Source organism: Marmota flaviventris, chromosome 11, assembly GCF_047511675.1.
Source record: "Marmota flaviventris isolate mMarFla1 chromosome 11, mMarFla1.hap1, whole genome shotgun sequence".
Classification (NCBI taxonomy): domain Eukaryota; kingdom Metazoa; phylum Chordata; class Mammalia; order Rodentia; family Sciuridae; genus Marmota; species Marmota flaviventris.
In genome coordinates, this window is record NC_092508.1 from 99,954,492 (window position 1) to 99,970,598 (window position 16,107).

Genomic DNA, 16,107 nt, shown 5'->3' on the forward strand with positions numbered 1-16,107 from the left:
TTTGGACATGAACCCAGTATATGAAACGATCACTTTTTCTCCTGTGTTTGTGGTGTTCTCATTTGTCACTTGGCGTTGGGATTTTGTTCCGTCTACTTACCAACTCTCCAGTTGAGCTGAGCTGCACTGGGGGTACCAGTGAGATCTGAGGAGCTGGAAAAAGCCATTGGAGACAGCAGGGATGCTAATGGGTCATCACAGTTGTCTAGAATGATAGGAAGAGAGAGAAAAAGAGATTAGATTGCCCATGAAAAGGGCAATCATGACATTAACTACCATCATTTATTAATCACTTTCTCCTCATAAAGTGAGGCCCCACTTCCTTCCTTGTGTTATTGCATCTACTCCTCACAAGAGGTCTGAAGGACAGGTGTGATTTTCTTTCACAGATGGTGGCAATGAAGCTCAGGGTCTCATGCAGATTGTCTGTGGTCCCAAGACTCACCCAGGAGTGTCTCATCCGCCTAGGTGTGTCTGACTCAAAAGCCCAGCTATCCATTCATTCCTTTAATTGACTGTTTGAGCAAAGCATTAATTAATTATACTTGTACTTATTCTAAAGAAAGGGAGACCATTATGGATGTAAATGTTTATTTTCTGGTCTTCAAGTTCTCCTATAGTAATTGTATCTAGAGGTATAAGATTGTTTCAAATAGCTTACTCTCTGCTTTGTGAACACCACTGCAAAATAAGTTACTCATCTTAGAAGCTCATTTATACTTTATACAGCATTAGAGAATAGCCTCAGAGTTTGTTTGTTTTTTTGCAGTCTTAAATTTGATATTCACTTCAATAGGTACCATCCCAACTATTCTAAATGTGATATGCATGTTTTCTAAGGCTTCTTTGATAAAATCCAAATATGAGAAAGGTGAGGTCACAGGCATAGACATGGTATTGACTCCTTATATGTCCCTCTAGATTGATACGAATGCCATGACCATCCAATTTCATATAGAGGATCCTGTCCTTCACTCTTAGCATATTGATGCTTTGGTTACAATATTGTACCCTCCAAAATTCATATTGAGATTGAATTGTCATTCTAGCAATGGAAACAGGAGAAACCTTCAAAAAGATAATTAAGCTGTGAAGGCTCCATTCTCATAGATGGGTTTTACGCCTTAAAAAGGGGTTTCGGGAATGTGGTCTCCTACACTCTTGCCTTCTACCATGTGATCACATGGCAATTAGCTCTTGTTAGATGCTAGAACCTTTATATATGACTTTCCAGTTTCCAGAAATGTAAACCAATACATGTCTATTCATTTTAAATGACCTAGTTTTAGGTATTCTGTTAGAACAGCACAAAAGTAGCTAGAACAATAGATTATCTTAGTCTTATATAATAATTCCTTATTTTGTTTTTATCTTCCACTAGGTAGCACACTCTTTGTGGGCTCCTAGCAAAGAATCTGCAACATAATAGGTCCTGAAGAAAAGTTTGTGAAAGGGTGGTATGGTGAATGATGAAGGAAGAAAGGAAGGGAAGAAAGGATCAATCAATCAATCAATCAATCATCAGCCTCAGAGTACCAACATTCTTTTCCTGTTTTTTTTTTTCCATGTTGTACAAAATTGATTCTGCAGAACATTGAGAAATGACTTCTTGAGACCTACACATACCTCATTCAAAACAAAATCAGAATGTGCTGTTCAGTTTGCAGGTAAACTTCTTAGGAAGCTTTGGTTTGATACATTTTTAAAGAACATTCATATTGGTTCATGCTTGATTATCTAACAAATTCTTAGAGACCTGCATTTCAGCTAATTGCAGGAAAAATTAATTAGAATCATAAGAATTAATTTCTTGTTTGTTAAGAGTGCTAAAAAATCAACTGGCAAAGTGTATTTTGAGTTCTCTCCAAACAGAAATGTTTGAAAAATATTTTGAGGTATTTGACAAACATGAGACAACACCAGATCCTCACTGGAGAAAGAACATAGATGTCACTACTTTGGTATCTCTGTAGTTGTGGTCACTCTGTGAACAGAAAGCAAAGCATGTGACTGTTTCACTCCTGGTATAAGACACAAATGTTAGATGATGTTTGCTTACCTCAAAGCACTTGCTTGAAAACATATTTTTACTTTATTTATATATTAGGAAACAGTTTAAACATAATGTGGATGTTGCAATTTACTTCTGACTCTTATCATCTGGAAATATCAGATAAATACAAAAAAAAATGAACCTTAGATGTATATTCCAAACACACACACACACACACACACACACAAAATTATCAAATATAAACACAGAATTTAAAATTCACAACTGTGTTATGAGCTTCCCCCATTGACCTCTGTAGTTATCACTATCAACCCATTTCATAAAAACACCTTTCCATCACTTTGTAACAACTCAAGCCCTTATGACACCCAAATCCACAAGAAAACTGTGAATCTTTTAAAGGCAAAGAAACCTATTTATTATAGCATTTATGTATTTCTAAAATGTTTAATATGCATACAACTCTGCTATCATTTTATTAGGTTCTTACATTCTATGTGTCATTGATGCCTTTTGAGTATGGTGCTCCTAACCCTATTTTAACTTAAGCCCCCCTTTCTTTTTAATTTTTTTTAAAATTTGTTTTAATTAGTTATACATGACAGTAAACTGCACTTATGCACTTTGATATATCATACATAAATGGGATATACTTTCTCATTTTTTCTGATTGTACATGCTGTGGAATTGCATCTGTCGTGCTGTAAGCCCTTTCTTATAAGATTTTTTATTGTACAATTAACCAGTTGTGTTTATAAATGCATACACTATATTGGAGCAGAATCAACTATACTTCTGTAGAAATTTCAAGTCATCTCAAGTCACACATCACTCAAGAAACAACCCTGGAGTATAATTTTTCTCCTCATATTATAGTTGTTCTTGGAGGAATATGTTAACTATTAAAATGTCCATGAAATACTAGAAATGGATGTAACCTGGTCATTTAATTCAGTGCAAATATCTGACCTGATGTTGTGCCTATCCTCAGAGAAACATTAAGGACAGAGCTGAGTAAAAAGCTTTCAAATCTTACAGAGCTCATAGAACTATCAGAAATATAAAGATGTAAACAAATAAAGAAATGGGGAGGTTTAGGAAATGTTCACTAAGCATAGAGCCCAACTGCTAAAACTGGTACTCACTGTCTAGCCTTTCAGACAAGTGATCTTTGCCATCTCCTCCAACCCTCTGCCCTTCCCTCCTTCACAAGGCACTGGCCTTAGGGAGGACTCAGCTTCCAGGGCCCAATGGTGTCATGGCAAAGCTGTCACACTTCCTCCTCTGAAAACGGCTTGCCCTGTGTCTCAGCCTCTGAGGTTAATGGTTCCATTTCAGAAATAAGTAAATACATGAAACACAATCTATGCCAAGGGAAAGGCCTAGAGATTTTCATTGTTTTAGGTGCACCTCCTCACACACTCTATGCATTTCAACAGTGGCTTTGAGAGAAACTGTTTGAACTTCAACTCCTTGCTCAAAATAGGATAAGAGTGGGAAATTTTCAAATTAGAAAGGAAGAAAGATGACATCACTCTCCATCTAGAGCAGAGACGTAGTTCTCTCTGCCATCTCTAAGTCAAGTGAATAACTTGATAACCTCACCTAAAAGAGACTGGAACATGACTCTTCTCAAAAGAGTTTACAATATAAACATCCTAAATCTAAAAGTGGGTATGATTTTAGACAGGGTTCCTATTCTTAAAACAGAAGAGAAATGACCCAGCATACCTGAAAACAATCATTAGGTTTTGTTTTATTTTATTTTATGATTTGGAATAGCCTGGGGTGGTGGAAAGTATCTGGGTGTCTAGAACTAGGAGATCTTGGTTCCCAGATTTGTTTCTTCTTTTGACTCAATGACTCAATATAATAGATTCAAGTGAATTCAACTTTATTTTCATTGTCTGTAAAATAAAGAATCATCTCTGCCAAATACATTTATAGAATCATTTTAAAGATGGAATTAGAATAGATGAGGGGGAAAAACACAACTTTTTGTCAAGTATAAAGCCCAAAATGAGAACAGAAAGTGGTATATGAATTGCTGGTAATATCTTTCTGTAATTGAGAACAACTATTTTAACAATCTTATTTCTGGGATCTCATTTTTGTACCATGAAACCTGCCCAAGAATTGGTATCACAGATAGCTCTTTTGCACTAAAGGCTTACAATGGGCCAGATGAGCAGTAGAAGATGAAGTGGAGGGGAATGAGGGGGTGAAGGATCACAGAGCCTGGGATCTGCAGCCTCCTGGAGGCTGGCTCGACATCACACAGAACACATGGCAGGGAAGGAAGGAAAAGAAATACCATCTGTTCCACCCCTCCTGCATGCTTCCAATAAGCAAATCTATGTTATCGTTGAATTTCAGGTTCCACTAGCATCTCAGCCTTCTGACAGTGAGTCTGCACAATGCTAAATCCATCACTCTCTCCTCCAGAAGTGTGTGTATGTGTTTATCTGTATTTAGAGAAAAAGCTGAAAATGTGAAGAAACTGTGGTCCAAAGGGAGGTGTTTAAAGTTTAGGGAAAAAAGATACTCAGGGATTAAACATCAGGTTTCTCCCCTACCCACTTCCAGTGGGACCACTTAGGACAGACCTTAAGCATTTTCCCAAAAATTGCTTTCAAGAAAAAGGGATTTTCCAAGAAACCACGGATACATTGGTGAAATTGAACATTTTCAAAATGAGCTTTCAAAAATCTTCATGGGCCTTTTCTCCCAACCTTTAGATGAAATTAAAAGGCAATTTTCAAAATGCAAACCCCGATTCAAAGGTGACATGTGATTCTCCATTTTTCCTCAGAAAATAAGTACCGTGCCATCTTCACTCTTTTTCTTGATAGCACAAAGGTCCCTGCCTGCTGCACATTGTCTTGTGCAGATAAAACTCTACACCTGTGGGTGAGACTGAGGCTCCTCTGCTGTTACAGTTCAAGTAGCTGTTTATGCAACCCTAGGGCTATTTGCAGATAATCTGCCTTGTATTCATAGACTTAAAGAATTTCAGGACCCAGAAGTCACATCTACGGTTTGTTAAATCTAAATCTTTGCTTCACAAATGAGGGAAGAGAATAACACTGTTCAGGATTATCCAAATAATCGGTGGACCAGCCTGGACCAAAACTCAAGTTCATTCACTGTCTCCTGGTGACCACAGGGTCAGTTACCTGCCTCCTTTTCATAAGGCAGGTAATCATGAGTTATATTATTCTTCAGAAGAATTGTTTTAATGGGTGACTTTTTATTTGTTTTATTTTTAATTTTTTTAATTTCTTTTTTTCTTTTCTTTTCTTTCTTTTTCTTTTTTTTTGCAAAAGGAAAAACACCATCTCATTTCCCAGATAACAGACAAACATTGACAAAGGATAGTCTGTCACTTTCAAAACTATTTGAATCTTTTTGCGTTCCTTATGTCTTCCTTCCTCACATTCTCCTAAGTCCCTCATTTCCCTAAGGCAAACAGACAAAAAGTAAAGCACAATGGGAAAGAAAAAAGAGGTAAGAACAGAAAAATAAATGAGACTTAATGTGATTGCCTATGAATATATATTTGCATAGATACTTAAGCATTTTAGTATTGCAATCTGAAGAAGTGGGGATAATTTGTTCCTTAATATATGTGTACAGTTCAGTGCTAGAGGTATCCTATCACATTAATTAAAAGATGAAGGCACACACACCAAAAAGAAGTCTGGGTAATTACGATATTTACACAGCTTCTTAGAAATTATCATTGACTCTTTAAGATGATTCTACTTTAAGTAACATTTTTTTTTGTTGCCAGCATATATTTTTATTCATTATTATTAAAATACCAATTGAGTTACAGACGGTGCTGAAGTGAAATTGTTTGCACTGTCTTGATTACCACAGTAAATTGTCTGTATATGGGGATTTGGAGCTTAAAAGATTCACTTGTATTTATAGGTAAGATAAAATTCCCCTTAGCACCGCACACTTAATGGCCTACTTTGTTTAAAAGACATAAACCATGCATTTTGTAGAGTGCCTACAATGGTGCTTAGAAGTGATAACTCATGCTTTTAGCTCCATTTCTTTCCCCCCTTGCTACCTATAATTTCACTTAGCAAACAACAAAAATAAATACTACAATATTACGCTTGAATCTGACCCTGTTGCCCTTTTCTACGAGGAAACCTCAAAAGATAAATTGCTTCATAATGAGCAGACCAGAAAACAATAGCTCTCTAAAATAAGTCATGAAAAGAAGGTCTATACTGGTCTTCATCTCCAAGCCTTTACTGTTAGAGTCTGTAAACAAGTCAAAATAACACCTGGCATTTAGCCAGGGAAATATTAGAGTTCGTAAACAAGTCTGGATGGTGCCTGGCAAAATGCCAGAGGGAGTGGTTTGAGAAGTAACAAAAGCAAGCCATTAAGTGTGGAGATTCCTGATTGGTTGACTGATGTATCTAGTTTATGTTAATTAGATAAGCTGTGTGGAATGTATAAATACTGCTCCTGTCCTGCAATAAACGGCTCCTACTCCTGCTGTATCAATGTACACAAGTTGTTCGTCACCCCCCGGTTATTTTGCTGCAGCCGGACTGCGGCAGATGGTGGCCCGTACGGGGAGCCCCGGGACACTCGGGGGTAAGTGACGAAAAAAAGCTGCCTGTCCATAGATAGGACGGGAGCAAATCTGCTCGTCCCTAGGCAGATAGGGCGAGAGGAAAAATGACCATTTCGAGAAAATGGAGAAGATTGATACAGTATGTTTGTGTCTTGTTTTGTCTCAGTGTATTGTATTGTCTTTATGATGAAAATATGGAAGGGGTGAGAAGTAAATTACTAAGGGAAGAAGGCACCCCAGTGGAACCAAGAATAGTTAGGGCGTGTGTTGATAGAAGCCCAGGAACTCTAGTCAGAAAGAAACAGAAAGTTCAGAAGAAGAAAGATTATCAGAGGAGGAAGGATTATCAGGAAAAAAGTTGCAGCAAAAGGCTATTACTGAATACTTTTCGTTACTGGAGGGTGTGTGAAGCGGAGAAGCGGCTGCCAAGTGTGCAAGCCGGTCACAGCGCAGCAAGGATTTTCCAAGAGGCTGCGGCGACTGGCCCTTCCCCGCCTCCTGACCGGGGAGCTGGCTCTTCCACTGCCGCGCCCAAATCTAGACCTGACCTGGAGGCACAGTCTCGCAAGCTCTTGCTCCCTGTGCCCAGTAGCAGTTTGAGACCGGGACTCTCCCCAGGGCCATCTGGGGCTACCCGGGACGCTACAGCCGGCAGAAGACGCTACTGGCGTCCGCTGATGTTTGGTCATTTTCAATGCCAATAACTAAGCTACAATGGTTCTCCCTGACCTGGAGGCTGATAAATAATGAGTACTATTAATGCTTATTTCAAATGCAAAAAAACCTTGAGATAATGTACTAAATTGTTCAGAAGGTTGTTTTCTTAGTGAAATGCTACAGGATTTTCTTTAGCCATCCGGAGTTCCTGCCTTCGTCCCAGTGTGGGTGAAGACGAAGGTGGAAGAATTCCCAGTGTTGCTGAGAACGGGACTGAGATTTCAGCTGAGAACCGTAGGAGACTTCGGATCAAGCTAGCTGCCTGCAGAACTTACCTGGACTGTGATTTAAGCTAGCTGCCTGCAGAACTTACCTGGACTGTGATTTAAGCTAGCTGCCTGCAGAACTCACCTGGACTGTGATTTAAGCTAGCTGCCTGCAGAACTTACCTGGACTGTGATTTACCTGGACTGTGAGTTAATCTATTGAGACACTGCTTTACCTGGACTGAGACAACAAACTGTACTCTATAACAAATTGTAACTCGGTATCTTTGCTAACAGTGTCATTGCTGGTATAATTTTTCCAAGGGCTTCTTGCATGGAGCCATCAATTGGCTTGGTATTGTGACATTTTGTATCCTCCCTTTCTGTTTGTAGCAGGTTATTTATGGTGTTTCTGTAAAAACCACTATGGTTGTTATTTAAATTAAACAAAAGGGGGAAATGTTAGAGTCGGTAAACAAGTCAAAATAACACCTGGCATTTAGCCAGGGAAATATTAGAGTTCGTAAACAAGTCTGGATGGTGCCTGGCAAAATGCCAGAGGGAGTGGTTTGAGAAGTAACAAAAGCAAGCCATTAAGTGTGGAGATTCCTGATTGGTTGACTGATGTATCTAGTTTATGTTAATTAGATAAGCTGTGTGGAATGTATAAATACTGCTCCTGTCCTGCAATAAACGGCTCCTATTCCTGCTGTATCAATGTACACAAGTTGTTCGTCACCCCCCGGTTATTTTGCTGCAGCCGGACTGCGGCACTTTACAACATCTGCTTTTTGACCATCTGATGAATACTCAAGGTGAGGCTTTTGCCATGTCAAGGCAGAATAAAGTCAAATACAGAACTGAGCTCAAGAAACCAAGCATCTACGTTTCTTAATAAAGAAGAGATTAAACGTCTAGTTTAGTGGTAGAACTTGCAGTTATCACGCAGAAGGCCTTGGCTTGGATTCAATCCCCAGCACAAAACAAAACATCAACAACAATAACACAACCAAAATTGCCTTTGTTTGTGAAAAATAGCATGTAAATTCACGTAAATAACATTTGGACAGGAATCCAGGAGTCCTGGACTTCCCTTGCTTGAACTGTAAACAGGTCTCATTTTACCTCTAAATCTCATTTTAGATTCCTCAACTGTAAAATGACAGTGATTACTGTTCAGTTGTTCCCTTATCATACTTTAAGCGAGCACATAGTAGGTGTCATAGTTTCCCTCAGTTTCAATACAGTGGAAGGCTTATGGCAAATCCCTCAAACATGGTAGAGGTGGACATGTCATTCACAGCACTGAAGGCTGCAGGAACATCCAGAAGAGGGTCTAGTCCTGTCTAGGAATTAACAAGAGGGTGCTGGAATTTGAACCAAAGTCTGTGCGACTCTGTGTACTGCTTATCTCAAAACCTGCTCTGGATCTCCACAACATAGTCCTTTGTCACAAACTGGCAGGGGAAGCTCCTGTTGGACTGAATACCTTGTGTTAATATTGCTCTTCTCTTTAATTGTGAAGAACATCTGTCCAGGGATGTTCCAGAGTTAGCGCAAACTCAATGGTTCTCAAACACCATTCTCTCTTGTATTAAAGTCTCCCCACCCATTTTTTTCCCATACCACCACTGGTTTTTGATTTGTTTTGTTTTAATTCTCAGATAAAGATATCTTGTTCAGATCACACTGTTACTTGTTTTCCATGTCTATCTTTAAATCTAATTCATCAATGACTTTCTCAATTCAATAAGTGTTTCTTTTTTTTACTTTTATTTCTGTTGGGGTGTACTGGAGATTGAACTGAGGGGTATTTTACCACTGAGCCACATCCCCAGCCCTATTTTTTTGCATTTTATTTAACGACAGGGTCTTGCTGAGTTGCTTAGTGCCTCGATTTTGTCTAGGCTGGCTTTGAACTCTCGATCCTCCTGCCTCAACCTCCCAAGTCATTTGGATTAGAGTTGTGCACAACTACACCCAGGTTGACAAATGTTTCGTAATTCCCTCATATGTGAGACACAAAGTGTACTAATTATGAGAGGAATATAAAAGGCCATGCTGAACTGGAATTTTTAAACTTATTTATTTATTTTCCCTAAGACTTAGTATGTGGAACTACATGTGTTCAATAAATCTTTGTTAAATAAAAGACTCAGACCTTATCAAGTTTATTTGCTTCTTTTTACTTAGAAATATTTCACAAATATAAGCTCACATTTTTGTTCCCAAAAATTTGATTCTAATTTATCCTTTCCACATATATGATAATTTTTGCAGTAGTCTTCTCAGGTAGACACCAAGCTGCGTTTGTATTAGAATTTTCCTTTTAGAACCCTGCTTTCAATGTGTTTCCTGGAAAATAAAGCATGCCAACCTTAATTTTGGCTTCCAGAGGTGGAACCGTGAGGACGAAAGAGGAGAGTGGGGTATTTGCACTTGGTAAGTCCCTGCTAAGCACAGTTTTGGCCTTGTTGATGGCCAAAGAGTAAAGCCCAACTGGCAGAGGTCAGAAGTAAGGGGTCTGCTGCTGAGAAGTCTGACAATCATGCCCTCCAAAGTACCATCCTGATGGCATCTAAACTCAAACATGACCAAGTTATTAAACTCTTAAGGTTATAAATGGCCCTTACTAGGTTAATTTGATTATCTACAGAACGTGGAACATTTTTTATTAGGGTGTAGAAATGGTGAGATTTGTAGATGAAAAGAATTAGAAACTTCTGGAATATGAGAAGCTGAGAGTTGTGTCTAGATTTCTTTGGAGGATTTTAGAAATGTCTGATAAGAAAAAAAAGTCTTTGGAAAAAAAAAAAACATAAAAATTTATCTACCTGAAAGTTGTTTCCTAAATTCAACTCTGCTTGTATACAACCCTATCTTCCCTATTTCCACCTATCAACACTATACAATACACACACACACACACACACACACACACACGCACACACACACAGCATTAGGAAATACAGTGCCAAATCTGTTTTAAAATTATTGTATTTTTAAGCAAGCTGAATAAATGAATGGATAGGATCGTATGAATCACAAGACTTGGAAAATAGGAAAATGTAAAAGATAAAAAGTTTTGAAAGTTAACAGGTAGAGATGATTTCTTTTCACTTTAAAAAGTGAATTGTTCAATGATTATGTGCAGAATATTAACATGAGGGAAAAGAGTGGGAAAATTTTAAGGATAGTGTTTCTTTCAATTCAGTCCTCATCAGAGTTGAAGATTTTCTTCTCTGACTGTGTCTTTCTCAGTAGAAATCTATTCTTTTTTGAATACAATGGGCTAAACTTCCAATAGCTAATCATGATCCTGTATTGAGTGGTTCTAAATTACTCTAAAATTCTTGGTTACTCAGGAAACCATAAACTTAAAGTGCAGCTCAATCAGTCCATACACAGTCGTAGAATCCTCTTCATCTCATATGGATCTAGGTATAGTATTCCTCAAAGAATCATTGCAATCTCTGTGTGTCACAATCTGTTCATTGAAAATTGATGAAAATAACTGGTCAAAAGTAGAGGACTGGCCAGCTGGCTTCTAGCAGAATCAGTGATCACAATGTCAGCCATTTATGAGTGAATGTGATAAACATGTACTGAAAGTTTGAAGAAGCATTGACATTTATTGGTCTTTGTAGATGAGAAAATAATGGCAGGCCAGAGTCAGAGAAGTGATCCTTCATGATAACTTCATGTATGTGTGCAAGTGTATGTTGGGGATTCTATTGTATTTGTAAAGAGCTCAGATATTGGAATCCAGCTTATTCTGAATGCAGGCCCTGATCATGCATTTAAATAATTACATATCCTTTGGGAAGTTATTTAGTCTCAATTTTCTCTGTATAAAATGGGAATAAAAATGATGTATGGGATTTCTGTGAGGACAATAAGAGGCAATTCATATAAAATATCCCAGTGATTGGAACACAATTGAACATACATTATTTTCAATTGGATATACATTAGTGTCCTTCATTTTTAAAATAATGCCTTAGATTCAGTCACAACATCTTCAATTTCAGACAGGGTATTTGAAAAGTGATGTCCCTGTACCTTCTGCTGTATCTTTTAAAGTTTGCCCAGCTGCATGGTTTTAACAATTTATCATCTGTTCAAAACTCATAGAATAATTCTTTATTCTATTTATGCATCGCTTATAATCCAAGATGAACAGAACACACTTCCAAGTGTTATCATACTTTTATTTTTCTTGCGTACAACAAGCAATCACTTAAGCACAGTAGTCTGGACTTCCTGCTATATGGTACTTGGTCTGGTGACCCTTAAGGAGAAGAGGAAGCATGGCTATCATGCAGCATTACAAAAGTTGTGGCAAGATGGCATCATCTTTGCAAAAAAAAAAAAAAAAACAACAATATATATATATATATATATATATATATATATATATATATATATATTTATTTATTTATAATGTAGACATATTTAAATAATCCACCATGCTTTCAATTTTAGATACTAAGCTTAAAAAGCAGGAAAACATCACTTCATGCAAGAGATACATATCAATTTTTTTTTTATGAAAGTTGGCTCTCATTTCATTGCAAAGAATGGGCTATGTGTGTGTGGGCATATGGCAGGGGTGAGAATAAGGCAGCAGGGTAATGAGCAAGCAAGATTTGTGGCAAGAAGAGTCAATCAGGGGATATAGAAATAGTAAAGACGATGTAATAAAGGCTAATTTTAAAAAATAATGACAATATGAATGGAAACAGGGTAAGAAAATCTAGCTATATTGTATGGGAATAATCATGACCCGATGAACTGAAAGGAAGGTATAATTGAAGGATTTCTTCAAGATTTCTGGTTTCATTGGTGATCTGTTTTGTTATTCTGGAGAACTGGGAAGTGCCCAAATCAGTTTCTAAAATTAATTCTCTAAATCAAGCGATACAGAAGTGATAAATGGTCATACATTTAAACAACTGTCAAATTATAAAGTTCTTCATCTATCTTTTAGATGAATAAAATAAGTATTATCATGAGACTAAACATTATATATCCCTATGTTTTTTGCTTATTATCAGATGACAAGCCATAAGACATTATAAGGTGATGCTTTCTTAATTGTCCAAAGACAGGTGAGCAATGCGTTCTATATTTAAGATAATGAAAAATGACATTGATCTGAGGTTGGTAGTTCCTCATGCCTCTGGAGTAAAATTACAGTTTCTAGATTTTATTGTGAGTTGACTCTTGGTTATTTCATCTTCTGACACTCCTAATTTCTCAGTCTGTGCTGAGACTTGACAATCTATTGGCAGTATTTTGGGCATACTGGGTTCCAGCACTGTGACCCTCCATATCTGAGAGTTCTCTGTCCCTCCTCTTCATTACACTCCCACCAACTCTTGCTCACCACAAAATGCAAATACTTTCAGACTTGTGCTTTGACGTCTCCAGAGAAGAGAACCTCTTTCTGCTTTTGAGATCTTTTGTGTCTTGTATTCTCCCTCTACTAGGAGGACCAACACAACAAGGAACATTTGTTTGGAAGACGATGTCAAACTAGTAACAGATAACTCTTTGAGAGAAGACCCCGTCTTAGTCATCATCCTGACTTCATGACTTTTACAGTGAAGACCAAAAAGCACTCACTAAATAATTATCCATCAGAATTTTAAATAAGTGGAGGACAATCTTAAATTAGCACTAAAATCCAAGTAAGAACTAAAGTCTAGGCAGCTTTCTAAAATGCAAAATATCTGAGCAACATTTATCTCATTTGCCTGAGTCACATAGGGGAATGAAAGCAACACTATGCATTCTGGAAGACAATATTGATGAGACTGTCATTATCATCCCTTACATATGTAAGATTTCTAAATACATTCTTATAGCATCAGGTAGGTAAGACAGTCAAGGTGGTCACTGAGAAGAGGAAGCATGAGTATTCAGGTCCCACAGTATTACCTGGGGAGGCAAAGACATATTCTCTCCAAAATATTTATCCCAGTCATCAACACCCTCTCATTTTTCAAGAGCAGAAACAAAGTCTCAGAGAGTGCTGGGAACATACCTAAGAATCTGGAAGACAGCCTGATTGTGTAGCTTGGGAGTCTTATGAGCATGTAAGCCACATGGAATAGAAAGAGACTATCACATGGGTGGGTACCATCACCCTGCTTGTACATTGGTTACTGTATTGACTAGCCTGGTTAATTTAGGCAAATCCAGTCCCTCCTCTGCTTCATTATCCCTCCCTTCCTCTTTAGAAAACGATACTTGCCTCCCTTCCCGCCGCCAAGGTGATCATGATAAATGAGGATAATCATGAATCATCAACAGTGCTTGGCATGTAGAAAATGTTCAGTTAATAGCAGCTCTAACATTGTAATTATAATTGTCCAGTAAACCTCTGTAAATATTTTTGAGTAAGAAAATAATGTTTAGAAAGTGCACACATTTGAATCCTGAAGTTGTAACATCAAAATACTGTCAATTTGAATAATCATCTTTATCATAATCCATCACTATGTCTTTCTCTTAGCTTGGATTTCTGTATTTGGAGGGTGGAAGCAAATTATTTGTTGGCCAGGGTGGTCCATAATCTGCCACGGGTGATTTCCCCTCACCCACTGGTTCGGTTTGATCTGTGATGGAGAGATCTAGTTTATGTTTTGTTTGTTTGGTTGTTTGTTTGTTTAGAATATTTTTCTAGTTTAATTTCTTTACCGGAAAGAAGGGAATTGGGCAGAACTCAGGCTAAATCCCAAGTCCATCACTTTTTCTTTTTTCATTCTTTAATATAATATTGCTCTTAAAAATATATCTAAGATAAAAGATGTGAGAGTAGACAATAATGTATACACGGAGGTAAAAATTAACTATTCAGAGATCCTCTGACTACCATATTTCAGTTTTGGAGATACTACTTTTCACATTAACTCAAAAATCCTGGGTGTCATTTACTGGACCAGACTGTATTGTTCTGCCATTAGTTAAAACTCTGCACACTGGAGAAAGTTTGCATCTCAAAAGAGGGAGAGGCCAGGTTCCAACAGTCTACTTCACCAATTGCACTGTGGTCCTGAGAGCCCACCCATGTAGAATCGAATAAGATCCTTCAGGACTTTATGAAATGATCTACCAAGCACTCAAGTACAATGATTTTTTTTGAAACATCTCAGGCCTCTAGATAATGATTTTTTGGGAGACAGGCTAAAAATAAAAGCTTGTTCAGGCAAAATGCTCCAGCATGTTCTACTTTTCCTTGTAAAATACTCTTCTTGCTCATCCCAAATTACAATTGTGATTCTTAAGCAAACGTTGACTGTAGCTATCAAGACATAAAATGCTATAAATGTTATATGTACATGTCCAGGTATTTGGTTCTATAATTTAAAAACATCAATAAAATGTAAGTTGTATTCAGAGTTTGCAAATCTGTCATGGTCAGATGAGTTCAATTTCCATTTTTACCTCACCCAACCCTTCAAATTATGCATGAACAGATTAAAAATTGCAGGAAAATACATTGCTTTGTATTCACTAAATATCTTCTACTTTGGAGAAAATCTTTAGCAATCAAATAACATGAGAAAAGACACACTGGAAAGCAATTATAACCCCGGGAAAATTTCGTTTTATTGCTCAAGACAGAAAGTGGTGTATTTCAAAACTGTGAGCAAAGATTAATGGAGATGAAGGGAGTGGTAAGTGGCCGTGAACCAAGACATTTAACTTTAATGTCACTGCAAAACATGAGAAGTCATCATTTTAAGTCTCAATAACCTCAAACTGAAATGCATTCATTGCTTTTTCTTTCTTTCTTTTTTATCCACTCTACAATATACTTTGCCACTTTGCAAGTTGAATGATCCTGACAAGAATTTGGTTTGAAAGTTCATTTCTTTCTTTTTTTTTTTTTCCCTGAGAAAGGTTAAGTTTAACTTTGATGACAGCATAGCTTGGAAATCTCCTGCCATGTGTTTCCTCCAGGCAAGAAGGCAAAGGATTTTCACTTTTTCTGTCAGCTTTAGCTCTATCTCAAGTGGTTAGGAGTCAAGCCTTGGAAGGGAAAAGAGAGAATGAAGAAAATAGAATCTTTAGTGCATAGCTTTGGTTTCAGTGTTGCATACAGACTGTTTCAAGTGCATTTGGATGAACTAGGTCACAGAGTCTCGTTCCTTAGAATCTATAGAATGTGTTAGGAAGAAGTTCTGGTTTCTTGAAATTGAATTTTAATTTGGATTAAATTTAGTGTACTAGGAAGATGTGAATTCATACCATTAGACATGAAGCATTATATTTACCATAAAAACTTGGACTGAATCTATATGAATACTGAAAAGTCAGAAAAAATTCAATTATGTCTGATATCTACTTATATTTAAACTGCATAGTCTTTTATTTTTTTCTGCATATAACCAGTACCTTCAAAAGAGGTGTACCTTGATGAAATTCCTAGCAGGGTCACCTCCCTACCATGGTAAGTACCTGACTCCATTGCAGAATCTATCTGGTGTCTGTTACCTGTTACTGGAACAGGCACTTGCTTTTGATTTCCTAGTGTTCTCCCTATGACAGGGCTTCGC

The 16,107-nt window shown here is 37.4% G+C and overlaps 1 protein-coding gene across 2 annotated transcripts in view; it reads right to left on the reverse strand.

Moving 5' to 3' along the window:
• Nucleotides 1-16,107, reverse strand: part of Cntnap5 (contactin associated protein family member 5) — a 787,874-nt gene that overhangs the window by 606,693 nt on the left and 165,074 nt on the right. For both annotated transcript variants that reach the window (XM_027936831.2, XM_027936832.2), the window contains exon 2: nt 101-205. In XM_027936831.2, the coding sequence (XP_027792632.2) occupies nt 101-205 (105 nt within the window). The remainder of the gene's footprint in view (nt 1-100; nt 206-16,107) is intronic.